The 18619-nt window shown below is 36.0% G+C and overlaps 1 protein-coding gene across 1 annotated transcript in view; it reads left to right on the top strand.

Moving 5' to 3' along the window:
• elfn1a (extracellular leucine-rich repeat and fibronectin type III domain containing 1a) overlaps positions 1-7879 on the top strand; it is an 81044-nt gene extending 73165 nt beyond the window's left edge. The window contains exon 3 of the mRNA XM_008415905.2: positions 2395-7879. Within this exon, the coding sequence (XP_008414127.1) occupies positions 2795-5161 (2367 nt within the window). The 5' untranslated portion in view covers positions 2395-2794 and the 3' untranslated portion in view covers positions 5162-7879. The remainder of the gene's footprint in view (positions 1-2394) is intronic.
• Positions 7880-18619: the final 10740 nt, after the last annotated feature.

Below are 18619 nucleotides of genomic sequence, written 5' to 3' on the forward strand. Positions count from 1 at the left end.
ATTTTTCATCATAAGCTTTACTCCTGTTACTCACCCCAAAACTGTATTTATTACACATTTGCTTTATCTTATTAATTCACTCAGTTTTCATCAGTAGAAATTAATTTGCTGTCATTATCTAATACAGAAATACTCCTCTAACATTGCAGCAATTAGATACATCGTTTTTTTTTTTTTCATGGATAATTTTGTCTTCTCYTAAGTACAAACATTCATTCCTGCATGATAAAATCAATTCAGCGGATTGCTTTAAATGACATGTTATTATTGTTGATTGTAGTGTTTTATCCATAGATATCTGTGCAACAATAATTTTTTTGTTTGTTTCCATGTAAACAACACTGCGATGACCTTTGAGTAGTTAAATGCTGTTATGAAGTCTGCAATTATAACGACAATGTGATGTAACAGAGAAAAGTTGAACTCGGGATTATACTTTCGTGAGCACTGATAGTCAAATATTAGTCACAAAACAAACCCTCCATTATAGTCAGACATTTTACTGCTAACTATAGAAAAAGATTGTCAAGACTGACAATATTTAAGAAAACTAGATATTGCTSCAGAGCACAAAACTGATGTGTTGATTGTGGCTCCAAAAGGATGGTTGTTTATATTGTTACACACATATTTTAGCATATGTTGTTCTTTAAACAGTATTTAGACAGGAGAATAAAAGTTCATGCACATAAAGGACATAAAATTCTACCTAACAGCCTTCTTGCATTGAAACAATMTTGCTAACAACTAAGAGAAAGAGAACAAYAATAAGAAGTCATCTGCAGCTACAGAYACATTTCAAAATTTGACAAGACAAATAGTTAACATTGGTCATATRTTGTCTTTGCACATACCACTGATTCAAGTTCATCACCAGATTTTTGTCACAACACAAGATGCGTCTTTGTCAGAAATGGTGTGAACACATTCAAATCTGCTRCTGATCTATTTTCCCTTCAGAAACTTCATAAAAGTAAAAAAAAGATAAATCTGAAATCTTTCTGGAAATGCCTCTTGTTTTGATTTACAGCCTTTTGAAGCCAATGTCTTTAATTACTCAAATATTGAGAAAATAATTTAATTTTATACCAACATTACTGTGAAAAATAATCTACAAACTACATGCTCTGCTCAGCTGTTTTTTTCTCTATGCTCACACTTTGCTATATATATAATCAAATACATTTTAATTTTATGAAGGAATAAGAGTGCACCTAATGTAGTTTTCAAATGATGATTTAATTTATTATAATAAAAAATCCTTGCCACACCAAGGCGGTTCTATATGAATYACGATACTTTTCCATTCTTATGTCATGAATTAATTATTAGCCACCTTCTTTTGAGTTCAGTTTTACTTGTTACAACCAGGCCTGATGATTGCCTGACCTGCAGGAACAAATGTACACTTCAATAGAAACTGTCTGACAAGAAAAAGTTGGTGAAAAAAACAAAAAATTACCACATAATCTGAAAAAATTCAGACATTTTAGTCTGGAATCGGTAAGAAAGCTATTTCTTAGGCTTTGGTTCTGCAGCAAACCACAAACTGAGCCATTGTCCACAACTGGAGAAAACATGGAAGAGTAAACCTTCCGACCTGTCCAGGGTGTATCCCGCCTCTCGCCTGGAACGTTAGCTGGAGATGGGCACCAGCAACCCTCCTGACCCCACTAAGGGACAAGGGTGTCAGGAAAATGGATGGATGGATGGAGTAAACCTTCCCAGGAGTTACCAGCCTCCAAGACTGGTGTCCATGAGTCAGTTCCAAGGAAAAATCAGTTTTTTCAGTGTCATTTTATAACGTGTTTAATGACCTCCAACATTTAGGTCTAACAAAAACTACAAGTAGAACAAAATAACTAGGGGGCAATTGCTTCTTCATAGCGTTGCTTATTTTTGTTGTCAACCCTTCTTGCACAGGCCAAATTCATGGGATTTTTAAATATATTATTTTCATAAATTTTTGATTGAATATATGATMTGTGTACAAGATTTATGTACTTTATTTAATGCAATACATTGAGAGATGTTCATYCATGCATTGATTCAAGCTGTCAGTTCACATGRTGCTGTGTATGTGATTTAACACGGCTTCTTAACGTGGACCTCCYGCCTGACAGTCCTCAGGTTAATGGTGTGAAAACAGGGACCCTGCTTTACTCAACCTGTCAAGTGGTAATTGGCCTACAGTTTCCCTTAATAGGAGTGTGCCACAGAGACTGCAAACACTTCTTAAACTGTGTACGAAATAATTGGTGAAGAGCAAATAAGAAGGGCTTGAGTAAACACGAATCATCTCTTTATATGTAACATTTTACCGTTGACATAAATGTTTCATTTCTTATGATCTAGGCTTATCATCCACTTTGTGCTCTTGTTTTTATATTGCAGGTTATTCATCTGTGCACATGAGAGAGACAGAGAAAGGAGAGACTTGTCAAAACCACCAAGATGAGACGGTTTAATGATGGTAGCCTCTGAGGACAAAAGCTCAAGACAAGCCGAGGCGGTGAAGTCTCCCTTTGAACATCGCCTCAAAATTGACGCAAGCATATCTCATTGAAAAGAAACTGAAAAAGGATAGCCAATTTTTTATTTTTATTTTTTATTTTTTTATTGGTACATGGGGACAATATGCATCATCACACACCCATCAATAAACACAAAACAAGTAATCATAATTATTGTGGCTCTGAAAACAGCTGAACATCCTGCTGCATCCCAAGTAGAAATCAAATCAAGGTACTGAAACAACTAACACTAAACCCCTTTGGTTTTTTTGGATCCATACATGACTTTAAGAAAAGCACAAATGGCCTGTAGATCAGACGGGGTGATGAGTGCCTTGTTTTGGTCYATAACTCTTATATGTTTGACTCACATTGGCAGAGTAAGTGGTGACTGCTGGTTGATTGAGGGAGAAAAGGGCTTTGTGTGGCTTGCAATTTGCAGCCAAAATCAACCACCCTACGAAGCCATCCCACAGCATATCAATAACACCATTGTTGACCTTCGTCTGAATGAAAACAAAATCAAAAGTATCCATTTTTCTTCTCTCAGTCGCTTTGCCAACTTGACCTACCTGAACCTGACCAAGAATGAGATCTCGTACATAGAAGACGGAGCCTTTTCTGCTCAGTTCAACTTGCAAGTTCTCCAAATGGGCTTCAACAAGTTACGAAACCTGACAGAGGGGATTCTCCGGGGTTTAGGAAAGCTGCAGTACCTCTACCTCCAGGCGAACYTGATTGAAACTGTGATACATAATGCCTTTTGGGAATGCCCCAACATAGAAAATATTGATCTCTCCATGAACCGAATCCAGCAGTTAGATGGGTCCACGTTTACCAGCCTAAGTAAGCTCACCACWTGTGAGCTGTATACAAATCCTTTCAATTGCTCGTGTGAGTTGCTGGGGTTTGTGAAATGGCTTTCGACTTTCCCAAACCGGACAAATGAGCGGATGGTCTGTGAGTCTCCTCGTGGTGTTGCAGGTTACAGCTTACTGAGCCAGAATCCTAACAACCCCACATACCGAAATGCACTTCACATGCTAACTACTGTGTGTACCGATGACTACGTGACCCCATTTATTACTGTCTCCATGGAGTCCACAACAATACCACCTGACTCAACACTTTGTGGGCTGGAAGACTGTTCCTCAGGCACAGAACCAGACGACACAACCATTGGTACAACTGAAAACGAGGTGCAGGGAATYCCTGTGATGAATCTAAAGGCAGTRACAAACACAGTTGCTACCGTTACGGTTCAGTTTCCTGATCCCTTCAAGAAGCTGTACTTTCTGGTTCTTTACAACAACAACTTTTTCACAAACCTGGACAGGCTCTATAAAGTACAGGAAGACGTTGAGATTAAAAACCTTCAACCCCACTCCAACTACACAGTCTGTGTTACTTCAGAACGCAATTCTATGAAACAAAATCACACTTGTCTGACATTCTCCACTGGCCCTTGGAATGGAAAAGACAGAGTTGTCAACAATGCAACTGCTACTCATTATATCATGACTATTTTGGGCTGCCTTTTCAGCATGGTGATTTTYCTAGGAATTGTGTATTATTGTTTGCGAAGGAAGCGTCAGCAAGATGAAAAGCAAAGAAAATCAGGAAGTCTTAAGAAAAATATAATGGAACTCAAGTATGGACAAGAACTAGAAGGAGGGACTATTTCTCGAATGTCACAGAAGCAGCTGCTGGCCGGAGAGAGCATGGCCCGAATGCCCTACCTGCCATCTGCAAGTGAAATGGAGCAGTACAAGTTTCAAGAGATAAGTGAGACTCCAAAAATGATGAAGGGGAACTACATGGACGTCCGGAGCATGGACCATCATGAGCGCAGAGAGTGTGATATGGGAATGGCTGGGAACAGTCAGGGATCGGTGGCAGAGATTTCCACAATTGCAAAAGAAGTTGATAAGGTCAATCAGATAATCAACAACTGCATAGATGCCCTAAAATCAGAATCGACTTCTTTTCAAGGAGTTAAATCTGGAGCAGTGTCGACAGCAGAGCCCCAACTGGTGCTAATATCAGAGCACCCCCAAAGTAACCCTGGCCTTCTTTCCCCAGTGTATAAGGACAGCTACCATCACTCYCTTCAGAGGCATAGAAGCTCTGATGTCTCTCCAAAGAGGCCCAGCACTGCCACAGGCGGGCCCATGCGAAGCCCAAGGCCTTATCGCTCTGACTCCAAGTACATAGAGAAAACCTCCCCAACAGGAGAGAGCATCATTACAGTAACACCTGCCGCAGCCATCTTGAGGGCGGAGGCAGATAAGATCCGCCAGTACAGTGACCACCGGCATTCATATCCCGATGCTCAGATAGAAGAGCTGGAAGGACCYGATAGCCACAAGCTGTTGGAACCCCTCACCCACTCCCGGTCCAGAGACTTAGCCTATTCCCAGATGTCCTCTCAGTATCACAATCTAAGCTACTCATCCAGCCCTGAATACTACTGCAAACCTTCACACAGCATCTGGGAGCGATTCAGACTCCACCGCAAGCGACATAAAGATGATGAGTACATGGCTGCCGGCCATGCGCTGCGTAAGAAAGTTCAGTTTGCAAAGGATGAGGACCTGCATGACATATTAGACTACTGGAAAGGCGTTTCAGCCCAACATAAATCATAATTCATCTAGGTGTTTTTAAAATGGACTTTCTGTTGCTAAAATGACACAAGAACATCATTTGACATTTGAATCAATGGATACTTCTCTACCATAATTAACTAATCTTTCATGTATATCACACTCTCTTTTGACTGTGAAGAAGATGAGACGAGGATTCTAAAACTTCTCTTATTATCTAAAGCATTCATCTTGGAAAAAAATATATTGCAAATTAATTATATATATGTTACAATGGATATTAGGTTTTTTGGGTATCGCATGGCCAAGTCCTGTGACAGTGGATTTGCTGTTGTGTAATATGAATCTACTATATGAAGATTTTTGAGAAACTATTGGGACCCACACAAGCAGAACACTTTTTTTTTTCTTCCTCCTTGCATATATTTAATTGAAAACTGTGTACAGATATGGGTTTCTATATTTGAAATGTTTGCTGTGTAAATGGTGAAGTATTAGTAGATGAATCAGGTTTATCAAACTGACCGCTGTCTCTTTTGAAAATATTTAACGTCTAACTTTAGCCCTAGAACCGCAATCATTCCAGTACTCCTCAGAACTGCCATAGGTTTTATCCTCATTTCTAGAAGCCTTAAAAATGACAAAGATTAAATTTCAACAGATTGTATTAAATGATTGTATTATGATCATTTAAATATCAATAGTTTTTGAGAAAAACTATTTCGCCAATTTGTTCTATGAAATTGCATCAGGCACACATTTTCAATCATTGATAAGTATTAATAGAGAACTCCCTTTTTATATATCATCTAAAAAAAATGTTTCTAATATCATATTTAATAGTTTCTAATATCATATTTAATATATTTTTCGTGTTTTTCCTAATTTAGCAAAGGAATGACGTAATTAACCAAACAACAAAACAAACAAAAATAAATGAATAAATAAATAACCAGAGGAATAAAAATGCTGCTTTAAGGAAGTAATATTTTTGATGAAAAGTTATATTTAGTTTAGTGTTGCCCTCACATATTTACAAAGACTGACTAACRTTCAAAGTCCCAGCAGTTATCAGTCCCCATGCTGTGTTATAGATGCAGTCAAAGTAAAAAAAAGAAAAGAAAGAAAGAAAACACACCCTCTAAACTATAATGTGACAGTGCATGTCTGACCCAGTCTTTACTAGGTTGTATATTTGTCCAAATATGATCTTAAATGCCAAAAMTGCACAGCAGATTCCACAATGTTTAATAATTTATGAAACAAAGAGAAAGCCAAAATAGAAATGCATTTATATAGACTGGATTTGTGGCTGGTTTTCTACCCACTTTGTGKGTTATTTCACAGTTCTTGTTCTTTTTATGTGCAAATCACAGAAGGCAATTTGTGATGGTCCAAGGATGTACACAATGCAGTCAAGTAATCTGCAGAGCTCAAAAATAAAATTAGGAATAGAAAACATGAAAGCAGCCCCAGAATAAGATCCACTGTGTCTAGAGCCAGTAGTTTATGGCTAATGGAGATTTGTCCTGGACTTTACTCACACATGGGTAATAAGGCAAGAGTGTTTTATTGTCTTTTAGGCAAATATGATGAGCACTGTCTATTTGATACCGTTTATGTAGGGTAGAAATGACTTACTTTGCAGTTCTTGGTTAAAAGGTCACATTTTTTATTATCCCATATCGTACATTTYCCATAACTGATGCAATGCTAATGAGGGACATTTTAGTAAAAGCCATAAAGTAGTAGACACTGTGGATTCAAGTCTTACTAAGAGCTGAGAATGTATAAGGAGTAAAAAATGACCTCTTTGCGGTTCTAGTGTTAAAGTAAATTCAAAGAATTCCACCAGTTATATTTTAGTTTTTTTTTTTTTTCATTCAGTTTTTGAGCTTTTTTCATGATTCAGATGGATTCAGTTTATAAGTTCCCTGAATCACAAAGTGCAGTATTTACTGGTTGGATCCTGAAAGACTCCCTGCTGGCAAAAATGCAGTATAGACCATGCTGATGTTAACGTCTGTGTTTCTGTTCCATGATCCGCCATTTGTATCTTTTGTACCAAAGTAGAAAAAGCTAAAAATGTTTACAACTTTCCTGCCTAGTCTGGGGATCAAATTACCATACAGTAGTAGAGCAATATAATTTTAGTTATTTATTTTTATAAGCTCCTCCTTTAAAATTACAAATTGGGAAACCGTTGTATTCAGAAACAGGATTTTACTTAAAAGCCTGCTGTTAAACACTAAGACTCCAATGGAAAGGCAGCTGTACATTGTCATTATTTAGGTAGACAGAAAGCTGCCCTGCAGGGGAGCCCAATAGATGAATGTAACAGATACATACTCTGATCTGTCTATGGCAGCTTTTTCCATGTATTTTCAAAAAAAGATTTTTAAATCATGCTATTTTCTCTTGTGGATTTCACTTTTATTTTTTTTTTCTTTTGCTTCAATATTTCTTCCAGCCTGCTATATTGCATAATGTGTGATCGTATACATGAACGAAGRTAGTTTGTTATTCAGATGGGCCTTGTTGCTTGCTGAGAAGTTTAATGTGAATTTTATCTGCTTRGGCTGTTAAATCATTTTGTATATTATGAAAGCAAAGTACCAGGCACACATCAACATGCTAAAGTATAGTTTTCGAATGTGAAACTGAATCCTCTGACTTAATGGCTGTGAATTTATAAATCATGTTTTTGGTTGTTTTTTTTTGTTGTTGTTTTTTTCTAAGTAAATATATTATTTCAATCTTTTTATTTGTAAGATGTTTATGTATTTTATTCCAACAAGGCTCATGATGATTCATCACATAGTTAATAACATGTAAGAAATATGTTTTCTGTCACGTAATGAATTGTTGCAATGTCAACATGTATAAAGGAGCTAAATATCTTTCWCATCATTGCTTCAAACATATTAAAATGCATTGCATRGCTTCCTATTTACTCATATTTAAAAGAAAAGAAATGCAAATGCTATCAAGGCYCTAATCCCATTTTTGCTCATCCTCAGTAGGGTTCAGTAGGGTTAACCATTCCAACCTCATGTCACCAAAGTAAAMCAAATTTGATCTTTATATCTCAACATTTGAATACATTCATTGTGACTTTTATTACATTCCATTGTGGTTATTACCAAACAATACAAACTTTAATTGGCTAGCATATAGTAACGGACAATACAGTAACAGTAAAAAACATTGATTCCAGTTTTACTCTGCTTTCTTAAAAAGAAACTCCAACKTCCCTCTGAACTCTGGCTAGAGTAACATTATGCAGTGACCTGAGGTCCATCCACACAAAAAAATAATACACAATCTAATTAATGGATTAGTAAACAAAACAACATGGCAGACATGTGTGTACAAGTTACATATAGTTCTCAGACATGAGTTGAGGAATTTTTCAGAAACATTATTAAGTTGATTGTTTACATTTGTATTTCAAACCCATTTGTACATTTTCTCTGACCRTCTCATTTAAATATGTCATGATATTATTACTTTATGATGAAACATTCATGAGCCTGATGTGAATGTCTTATGTAAGCACCTTGTTTTCTGTTAAATGGGTTGTCTGACTTAATATTTCAACCGCCTTAAATTTTTTGAGATTTAAGTAAAAGTGTAAATAGTTGTATTATTTCTAATGTTTATATTGTTGTTAAATCTTCATTTATTATTTTTATAAAAAGCATTTCAGTATGTTTCAAGAGCTGTCAGGGTTCTAGTTTATTTAGCTACTTAGAACCATGTTTTTTATATTGCATATTGTAGCACTTCTGTGTCTAATAAGGGTTCTAAGTGATGAGGAAAACATATAGAGAGTGCAACAATTATTTGAGTGCATCAAAACAAACAAGAGCACAAAGATGTGTTTTTTTATTATTATTTTTAATTCTTAAAACTATGTTATCTGCTTTCAGACAAAGTACTGTGAAATAAAGTTAAGGGTGCACATGCAGAAAAGTCAGTATCTTTATTATAATTTTAACACTTTTTCAAAACTATTTACCGTAGTTTCAAGAATGTGTGAAATTATTTGTTGAATGATTTGCAAAAAAGTGGATACAAAAAACAAATTCATTTAGGTCTAACGTACGGCCTTCAACTTTRRCCATTTACAGCTAAACCTAGACTGTATAGAAGGAAACATATTATTAGTTTTTCTCATTATCTGATATAAAAATCAGACCCTGTCCTCAGTTGGAATGATCAAAAWYTTTTTATTTTTTTTATTCAAATTGAACTTTTCCATACACTAATTGTACTACTGTACAATTAAACAATTTAGGAAAGCACCAAAGATGATGAAGTCATGCCTRCCATAGTTCTGATTCACAACAGACTAAATCACAACATTTGTGAAACTCTGGATATATTTTAATTAACATCAGATACCTTAACTAATTAACAGATACTTTGCAGAACTTCCAAATTTGGTGAGTGCATCACTAATTGCTATGGCAACAGATTGCTTGCATGTGCTATAGATTTCAGCACCTCCCTCAAAGTGACAATGGGCCCCTCAGTTTATGTATGTTGGCAAAAGATTTTTGGTGCGTGTGACTGAGAAAAGTGAAAATGTGACGAGGCATTGTGTTGCACATTTAAATCAATCTCAAACATATGCTTTTACTTGGGCTAATTAAAAACTTCATTTTTGAAGCCTTTCCAACAAACTGACACCGTGGTGGATCTATCACAGAGCCAAATCACAGCTGAAATATGTTGTAGCGATGCCAGACTGACGGCAGAGAGAGWAGGTGATYATTTTCCACGTCCATCATTCCCTTATTTACAAATAAATACACACTTGAAAATGTTCTGCAACATATGCCAAGACATGTCATGCTATTCTAGATCGCTAATGGAGAAATTCATGCTTTAACATAATTAAATCTAATTAGAAAATCACACTGCAGATCAAATACTAATTTATAGCTTCCTTGGGAACTGAATCTCTCTTTTGATATATTTATTTCAAGAATKAAGTCTTTTTTTCCCCATTCACAGCAGCTCCCATTATGCCTTATACATATGACAATATTTACACTAATGTCTTTTAGATATTGTGTTTAATATACATCAGGTTGACAGCTGTTAAAGGTGGACTAATGGAAGCTTCACCATTAGTCCGCCTCTCCTTTAGTGATGGTCACACTTGTCAGACTAATTTGGATATCAATTCTTCATCCAGCAGATGTGTCGTCATGGACACCTGGTCACACATTTTAATATAGTGAAGGCAGAAAAGACAGCAATGTCCGAGTGATTAACTGATCTCATTTGAAACTTAAAACTTTAAATAATGACGATTTCACCTTAGAGTAGTCTTTTTACCAGAGAACAAAATTTAGGAGCATTTTACTGGTTCCTTTCTCAGCAGTAAAAAGCAGATGAGTGCGATGCACCATGAACGGGTCTCTAACCTCTCATTTGGAGACTCCATTCCCCAGCACGTACATACATGCACACTAATGAGCAATGTACAGTTGGCAAGTAAAATGTATGTTTTTTTTATTGAGAGAAAACCACATTATTCCAGAAAAACACACAGAAACTATGCAGCAAGTCCTCCCAGACAACATTTGAATAGGGAATCGTTAATTTGCGAGGCAAAGCTGCATATCACTGAAACCCAGTCCAGCCAGTTTTAGCAAAAACTAATGAAGTTAAATCCTATAATAACCTGGCAAATGTATAGTGCTTATTTCATTCATTAAGCTGCGTTTGTCTTTTTTTTTTTATTTTCCCCTCATTAATTCTCATTCTTTTTCATTGGTCAGTGCTTTATTAATTTTCCTGATCCTTTTGTTCTTTCAAAGTTTCCTCCTAATCCATCAACCCGTCCACTTAATTCCAGCTGTCAACGCAGCCCAATCCAACTTATCAATTTCTTATGCCTGTTCTCAAAACATTTCACATCTGATCAAAGCAGAAGACTAGGTTTTATTTTCTCAAGATATGTTAAACTTCTTATTTGCAAAAAAATTAGTTTCCATAAAGAATATATTTCTGTGTGTACTACAACAATCACATTTTTTACTAAGTACTTAATTTGTACTTTTTATTATTATTACTTTGTGTATGGGGATTACTTGGATTGTTGGCAGCACTTGTTGGGAATTTCATGCCAATGGCCCCATAAGAAATATTCAGACTACGGAAAAAGTTGAAGTGTTCAATAATAATTTTCCCCCATGCATTTGTCTGAGTTGCAGGAAACAGCTACATTAACTTTTTCAGTGTCCTCTCTAGGTTTTCATTTAATTTTAATTGCTTGTGGAGAAATGAAATTATCTTACTTAAACCAGGGCATAAGTTAAATTGATGTGATGCCCACTGCCAGTAACAACTATAACTAATCACAGATAGCTAGACCTCCACCCATAAAATGCAGAAACATCACAAAAAATGAAATATTTCATCACTTTTTGAAGCTTGGTAAAAGTAAAAGATTATAATTATTATTCAGCTGTCGCTAAATACAGACAAGTGAACAGGTGCACTGGACTACATCCAAAAACATTTAGGGGACCAGATTCTGCAGTTGACAAACTGCTGAGAATTATTGTAAGTGGAATAAAGGTCCTAAAATGAGTCCTCTTCATAGTGAACACCATCTGTCAAGCTGTCATAACTACTTTTTCTGTAAAATCCAACTAACTCATTCTACAATTCCTCAACACATATTTATACTTTTTGGGGACTTATCACAGTTGGTAGGCTATTTACATTGATACTCTTGCTTCTTTTCTCTTGCAAATGACTTGTCTGTAGGGAAATGAAGGGAAGAAACTGAATGCATCAGCTGAATGCATCAGGTTTGTTGCTATGATAGAGACTTTTGAACAACAGATGGGAGCAACAAACCATAATTCTTCAGTTAGTCTTTAAAAAACGAAAGTACTGCCAATACAGCTTCATTTGAGTCACTCATAACAAAAGCTTCATAGTAGTTGTGATCTGTTTAGGAAAAAGAAACATGGCAACAAACAGTAACCTGGAAAACAGTTAAACACAGTTACACACAAACACTGATTTAGAAATGTTTTGTATGGAGCAGAAAAGTATAAATAGCTTAAAAAGTTATGCTTTTGACTTTGTCTATGAAAACACAACTAAGCAAAGAAGTACCAGTCCAAGAGTGCTCTATATGGGAAATACAAATCAGGAGAGAGCACAACATTTATTGAAGTAATAATGATGTCAGTCTCTCCATATAAGAAAGTTAAACACACTGAACTCCCATTGAGCTTATAGTTCTAGAGACTGTCATGGGAAAAAAGTGTCTTCAGTCAGAGATTTCTTCAAATGTGCTGTAATACAGACTGCTACAACAGATCTTTCCTGCCAACAGTCTGATCACCACCTATAATAACTCCCTGAAGAACTTGAGTTAATATGAATTACATTTAATATGAGTTTAAATAAATTTTTATGAGAAATTAAAAAAGAAGAAAACTATAGGGTCAGACATATTACAAAATGAACAGGGAGGAAACACAGTTAGTGGCAGCATTGACTTGTAATGCATTTTATAAATAGCACAAAACATGCTTGTACAACCAATATTTTTGTTTAATAACATACTTGACTACACATGTTTATTGTGACCCTAGTAGCTATATAATACTGTACATTTTGGTTTCCCTGGGCTTAATAACTGCAAAGTTAAACATATGTGAGAAATCTTAAAATATAGGACTGTATGATGAGGAGACAGTACTGTGTCAGTTCAGCAGCACTAAAATTACCTAAAGATTCGCTTGATCCTTTGATAATATTCAGCTTGTTTTTTTTTTCATTTTTAATACAGAAAAGGAGCTTAATAATAACTCTGGGAATGAAAGCAAATTGTGCTTAATCCCCGAGGATTTTAATGATCTTTCCTCTAAATCTGTGTGAGATCAATTACTGTTTGCCTGCAGGTACTCTTTCTGTCATCTTTTCAGTAAAGTTCAGTAAAGAAGATCAAAAAATCAGCCGTTTGCAGCACATGCAAACCCTAAGCTTAAAGTACTCCAAGACGGCAAACACCAAAGTTCCTCAGCCCTTGTCAAATTCAGTGCCTAATTGGATATGGGCGATCGACTTAGAAGAAGAGCGTATCTACAGTTGGCTCTAAAAAGGGATCAGCTCTAAAGATCAAAGCTCAAATAACTGGTATAATTAACAGACTGAGCTCAAATGAAGCTGCTTTGGAGGGTGATAGAACAAGCTAATAAACTACAGGTTAAAACATTTGACAGATTCAAATTGGGAATTGTTTTCCTGGGAGGCATTGAGGTATAGCTCTATATCTCTACAACTACCTAGCAATAGAAAAGAAAATAATGAAATTAATGAAATGACATCAGACTTGCATCACACTTTTTATGACCCTAAAAAGACTCTTTAAAATGAAATCAGTCACAAGCTGATGATGGCAAGCTACTGGATTGTAGCTACCGCTGCCCAGGGCAGACTGAGCAAAGCAAGGCTGTTCTGACCACCACCAGCAGGCAAGGCGGGTGAAGCGTCTTACCCCAGGACACAACGACAGAAGGAAATTAGCACTTACTGGTGGGACATATAAATCAGCAATAAAAACTTATCCTAAATACAACTGGCATATGACTTTTGTTTTTCCCTTAACTGTCCATAAAGTGCCTTGTAATGTACCGGCGCCCTGTCCAGGGTGCACTCCGCCTGTTACTCAGAGTGAGGAGGCATCAGCTCCCCCGCAACCCTGCATGGACAAGAGGAAATAGAAAATGGATGGATATATGAAAATGGATGATCATAGCGTCCCCCAGACCATGCTGCCCTGGGCATTAAACCATTTATCCATAAAAGAAATTGCTGCTGGCTAAAAAAATATTGTATTTCATAACTGATCAATTATCTAACCAAGAACACATGGGTTTGTTATTTTCAATTTCCAGCTTTCAAATGCATGTCTGTCATTACATAAGATATATGCAAATTAAAGGTAATGATTTTGATGATTTCATGTTTTTATAGTAATCGGGGTTTCAAGTTATTTGCAAAGAATCTTCCATATGAGTCTTAAACACAATATGTATGATGATTGTTATGAGACCTTCGCTTTCAGACCTACTCTTACCAACAACATTGTAAAAATCTATATTACTAATGTGTTTCTAAACACTCCACTGTGACACCTGGAGATTTTGTTCGCAAGGTCTAACATTAATACCTTAAGCACATCTGTAACTGAAAGCCAAGGGCAAACTGTACGGATTTAAAAGACTCCAGGGCTTTGATTAACCAGCAGCATTTAACTCCCCAGGAATAATAATATATAGAAATGTATTTGTAGCGGCTCCACAACTTTGCACATTTTTACTCCCTCTTAGGAGCTAAAGACTCTCATTGCTCTCCTACTTTTTGGTTAAACCAGTTTTCTGGGACCAACTAACTGCATGTSGTAAAATTTGATTACTACAACCAATCCCAAGAGCACTTTTTATTTATGTGCATTATGTGTATTTCATTCACAGCTATTTTCCACGTGTATATTCAAATTTAGTCACAGTAAACGAGCAATTAAGTTTGTTTGCTGCAATTAGGCATTGCACAAGGAAGAGTATGGTCTGTGGTTTCTTTTCGTTTTTACCAAAGGGTTTGAAGCCTGTTATTTATGAGCACCTCTACGTTGATGGGCTGTAACTCTTCACTCTTGTTATAGGAGATTTATTCTGATAGATTACTCTGGAGCCAGGAGAAACACAGAACCCACTCATTAATTCAGAGTAAAGCCCAGGTGATCTCCAAGCAGACCAAGGGAATGATCCTTCAAATGACCGATGTGCAGAGGCAAGTCACAGGGACCACCTGTCAACAATGCTGCCAGTGAAGGGAAGGGGGGAACTGCTGAGCACACTACATGTATAACCAGAGAGAGTGAACAGCTCATTATTATTCGAGACTGAGTGCAAATCAAAGAGCCTGCATACAGCAGAAAATACAGAAGCCATGTGCCCACACAGGCCACATGACTTTTGTTCATAAAACTCTTGCTTCTGGCGATTAATGAGCCAACCTGTCTCTTCCCCACGTCTTCYGTTCTTTTCTCCTTCCCTTACTCTGCCAAACAGAGACTTGTGTGATTATGCTAGAGTAGACTAAAGWAAAAAAAAAAAAAAAATCTTTCTTTTCATTCATGTGACAGATAAAAAGCTCTTAGGCTTTAAGTAGTTCCTCCTTGTCACTGTAAAATTTGGTTATTGCTCATTTCAGAGGCAAGGAAGCTCTTGAACATGAAATAGACTAGATAACTGTGCTCTATCATCTTCAAAATTTTGAGGTTAGGAATTTTTGACATGCTTTGTCACCCACACATTACATTTGGTACTCGTTAAATCAGACGACATTATTATTATTATTATTATTATTATTATTATTATTATTATTATTATTATTATTATTATTATTATTATTATTATTAATAATAATAATAATAATAATAATAATAATCTGATTGATTGAAATGAATAAAACATCAACACAAACACATGGCGTAGCAACACTACAGTGCAGTACTGAATGAGTGAATGTTAGTTAATTTAGAACCATTGCTCTAGAAAGTTCTGCATTGTTCATTTAAAGTCATACATTTATAGACAAACTTTTTAAACAGATTCAAAGGTCACACGTGAGCGTACCTTCTTCAGCTCTGGAGATGAAGCCTCTTAGACCAGCACAGAGCATAAACATTGGTTGAAGGTCAAGCTCCCCCTTTGCAGGTTAAAAAAGATAAAGCTTATTGTAAAGCTGCTCCTCCTGGAATATATATAGTATTAGTGTGTGCATGAATGTGTGAATAACTGAATGTAGTGTAAATCCCTTTGGCTTTATCARTTYGTCTGGAATTGATAAACCACTATACATGTGCAGGCCAGTTACCATGCATCTATCATTTGAAAAAAAAAAGTGCCTGGCAAAACTGCCAACCCACAGAGATGTGGTTGTCCAATGAAAAGACCAAACAATGAGAGAATTATTCACTGAACGGTTGATTTGTTGGCCACTATTTTCTGTTCTCTTTGTTTTGGACTCAATCTTTTCATGCTTCCTGCATCAGCATTTTGAAGTTTTCAATATCCAATTGGTTTGACTGGTTTTAAACAGGATTTCAGTTATGATAAACTTGTGCAATATATGGGAATAATTCTTTGACTTTACTTTTGCTAAGCTGCAAATATGATAGATTGTGCTTTATAATTGCTGTATGAAATTGTAGGTAAGTGAGACTTAATCTTCTTGTTTAACGCTTTGCAACTAGGAACATTTAATCTTATGAACAGCAGTGCTGCTTTTGAAGCCATTCGTACATAACTGGACAATGCTCAAGTCTGTGAAGGTACCTTGATGCTTGACCTCCTGATATCCTATAAATTTCCAGAAAAGACAGATTAAGAATAGGGTAAGCCAAGCTAAGAATGGAATGAGCCTAAACTAACTAGCCAAGACAATTGGATAGAAAGGGCTTACAGCAACTAACTAGGAAGATAATGCAAGGATGGCTAACAGCTTAGATAGTGAAAACTCTGGATTTGGAATAAGTAGGGGTAGAAGAGCTTGGGCAATGCATTCACAACAACACAAACCTGTTTGCTGCAAGTAAACAGTAAACATGTAAGGTTGATGTTGTTTTATTGTGGACTTCTTTAATTTTGGCACTGTGCTTGTTGGTAATTTGGGAACAGTAAGAATGAAACGTATCAGGTCAAAGTGAATTATGTCTCATATTAGGCATAGCTAGAGGAAAAAAAAAACACATTTAATTTTAGTCACCTAGTCTTCATCAGTATTATAATAAATGATACTTTACTTCCGTTGCTTTGTTCCATTGTAATCCCGGTTTCTAGTAGGAGGATTTTACTCTGACATTACTTTCACAGTGTTGCTGACCAAGTACCTCTGCCCATGGCAACGCTGCTCTTTATTACTTCCCTCGAAAAAGACAATGAGCCCTGTCACACAACAATTGTTCTGCTAAGTTTGTATTTTGGTTGTAAATGGGCATTGTTGATCCTGTCAAGGTTGATCCAATCTTGCCAACTTGATGAGAATCCAGCTTACCTGCAAGGTAAGCAGAAAGAATCCTGACAGCTAAACACTTGTACACATAGGAGTGTTGTTTGTACACTGTACTGCAATGAGACGCAGAAGCCAAAACAAAACCTGGAAGAGAGCGGGGAATTGGGAAGCTTGAAAAGCAATAATCACCCTTTTTATGMCCCCCCTCCTCCTAAGAGAAGCTGAAGATTAGTCTTCTGCTCCAAACAGTGTTCATGTTGACTGAAGCTACTTCAAACAACTTCAGCGATTTAGTTCGCAAGTATTCGATTATTTTAGTCATGTTCAATGAAAATGTTTAGTGATTTTAGATTTGAATTAACAATAAAATAGTTTTGATGCACTGATGCATACAGAACAAGTTGGACCTTGTTTAGGAATAATCATCTGCAAAAAATATAAAATCAGGGCTTTAAAAGTAACACAAGTGGATATTATAGATATTATCTCTTAGATTATGTGTGGGTGGTTTTAATAAAGCACTTTGCATGTATTATCTGTCAGCTTCATAATGGAGAAGCAGAGGCTTGAGTAAAATAGTCACTGTAAATTCATTATGCAGCCATGTAATATTAGAATCTGAATATAAGGATGCCTTTATATACAGTGAAAAGAATCCACATGTAAAAGCATTTAACTTCTGTCTCCTCTTGTTTCACACTATTTGGCTGACCCACATGTATTAATAATATGCAGGAAAATAAAAATCCACAAAACAAAACATATTGCATATTTTTACAATTTATATCTGTTTCACTAACAGATCAGTCCAYGTAGTAATGTGTCTGCATTGTGGTAATAAAAGCAGCATTTAAAAGCAAGCTGATGAAACTGAATGGAGCATCTTCACACAGATGTTTTGTGGGCTGTTTTCCATTTGCATCAAATATGTGCATTGATTCTGATTAAATTATACTCATTTGGTTGTTTCCTATTATGTTTAAAAATATACTATATGTGCACTACATCAACACTAAAAACACTTATGTTCTCATTTTTCTACAGTAATTTGAGTGTATGTAGATAGATTTAATTTACTAATTTCAATGCTCTGCTGATGTGCTTTTGGAGGGCAAACGGTCGTCAAAGATTGTAACAATTTAACACAAAAAGGTGCTGGAACATATTGAATTGGACCTATTAATTTTGCAAGGCATGTCCTTTGAACAAAATTTACTGTGTTATTGTGCAAAACAGAAACTTTTCCCAGGGGTTTTTGCAGCATTTAAATTTTGTGGAAAAATCCATTTGTAGATTTAGAAGGGAGTGAGAGTTAAACTTCGTACCTTGAGATTTAAATTTTAATGTGTAGATTCAAATTTTGAATTTAAGTGGCATTTTAAATATTTTCTAATGCTAGATAACACCTGTTTATTGGCATAAAAACGTGGGTATTTTAGTCTA

Source organism: Poecilia reticulata, linkage group LG8, assembly GCF_000633615.1.
Source record: "Poecilia reticulata strain Guanapo linkage group LG8, Guppy_female_1.0+MT, whole genome shotgun sequence".
In the NCBI taxonomy this organism is placed as follows: Eukaryota; Metazoa; Chordata; class Actinopteri; order Cyprinodontiformes; family Poeciliidae; genus Poecilia; species Poecilia reticulata.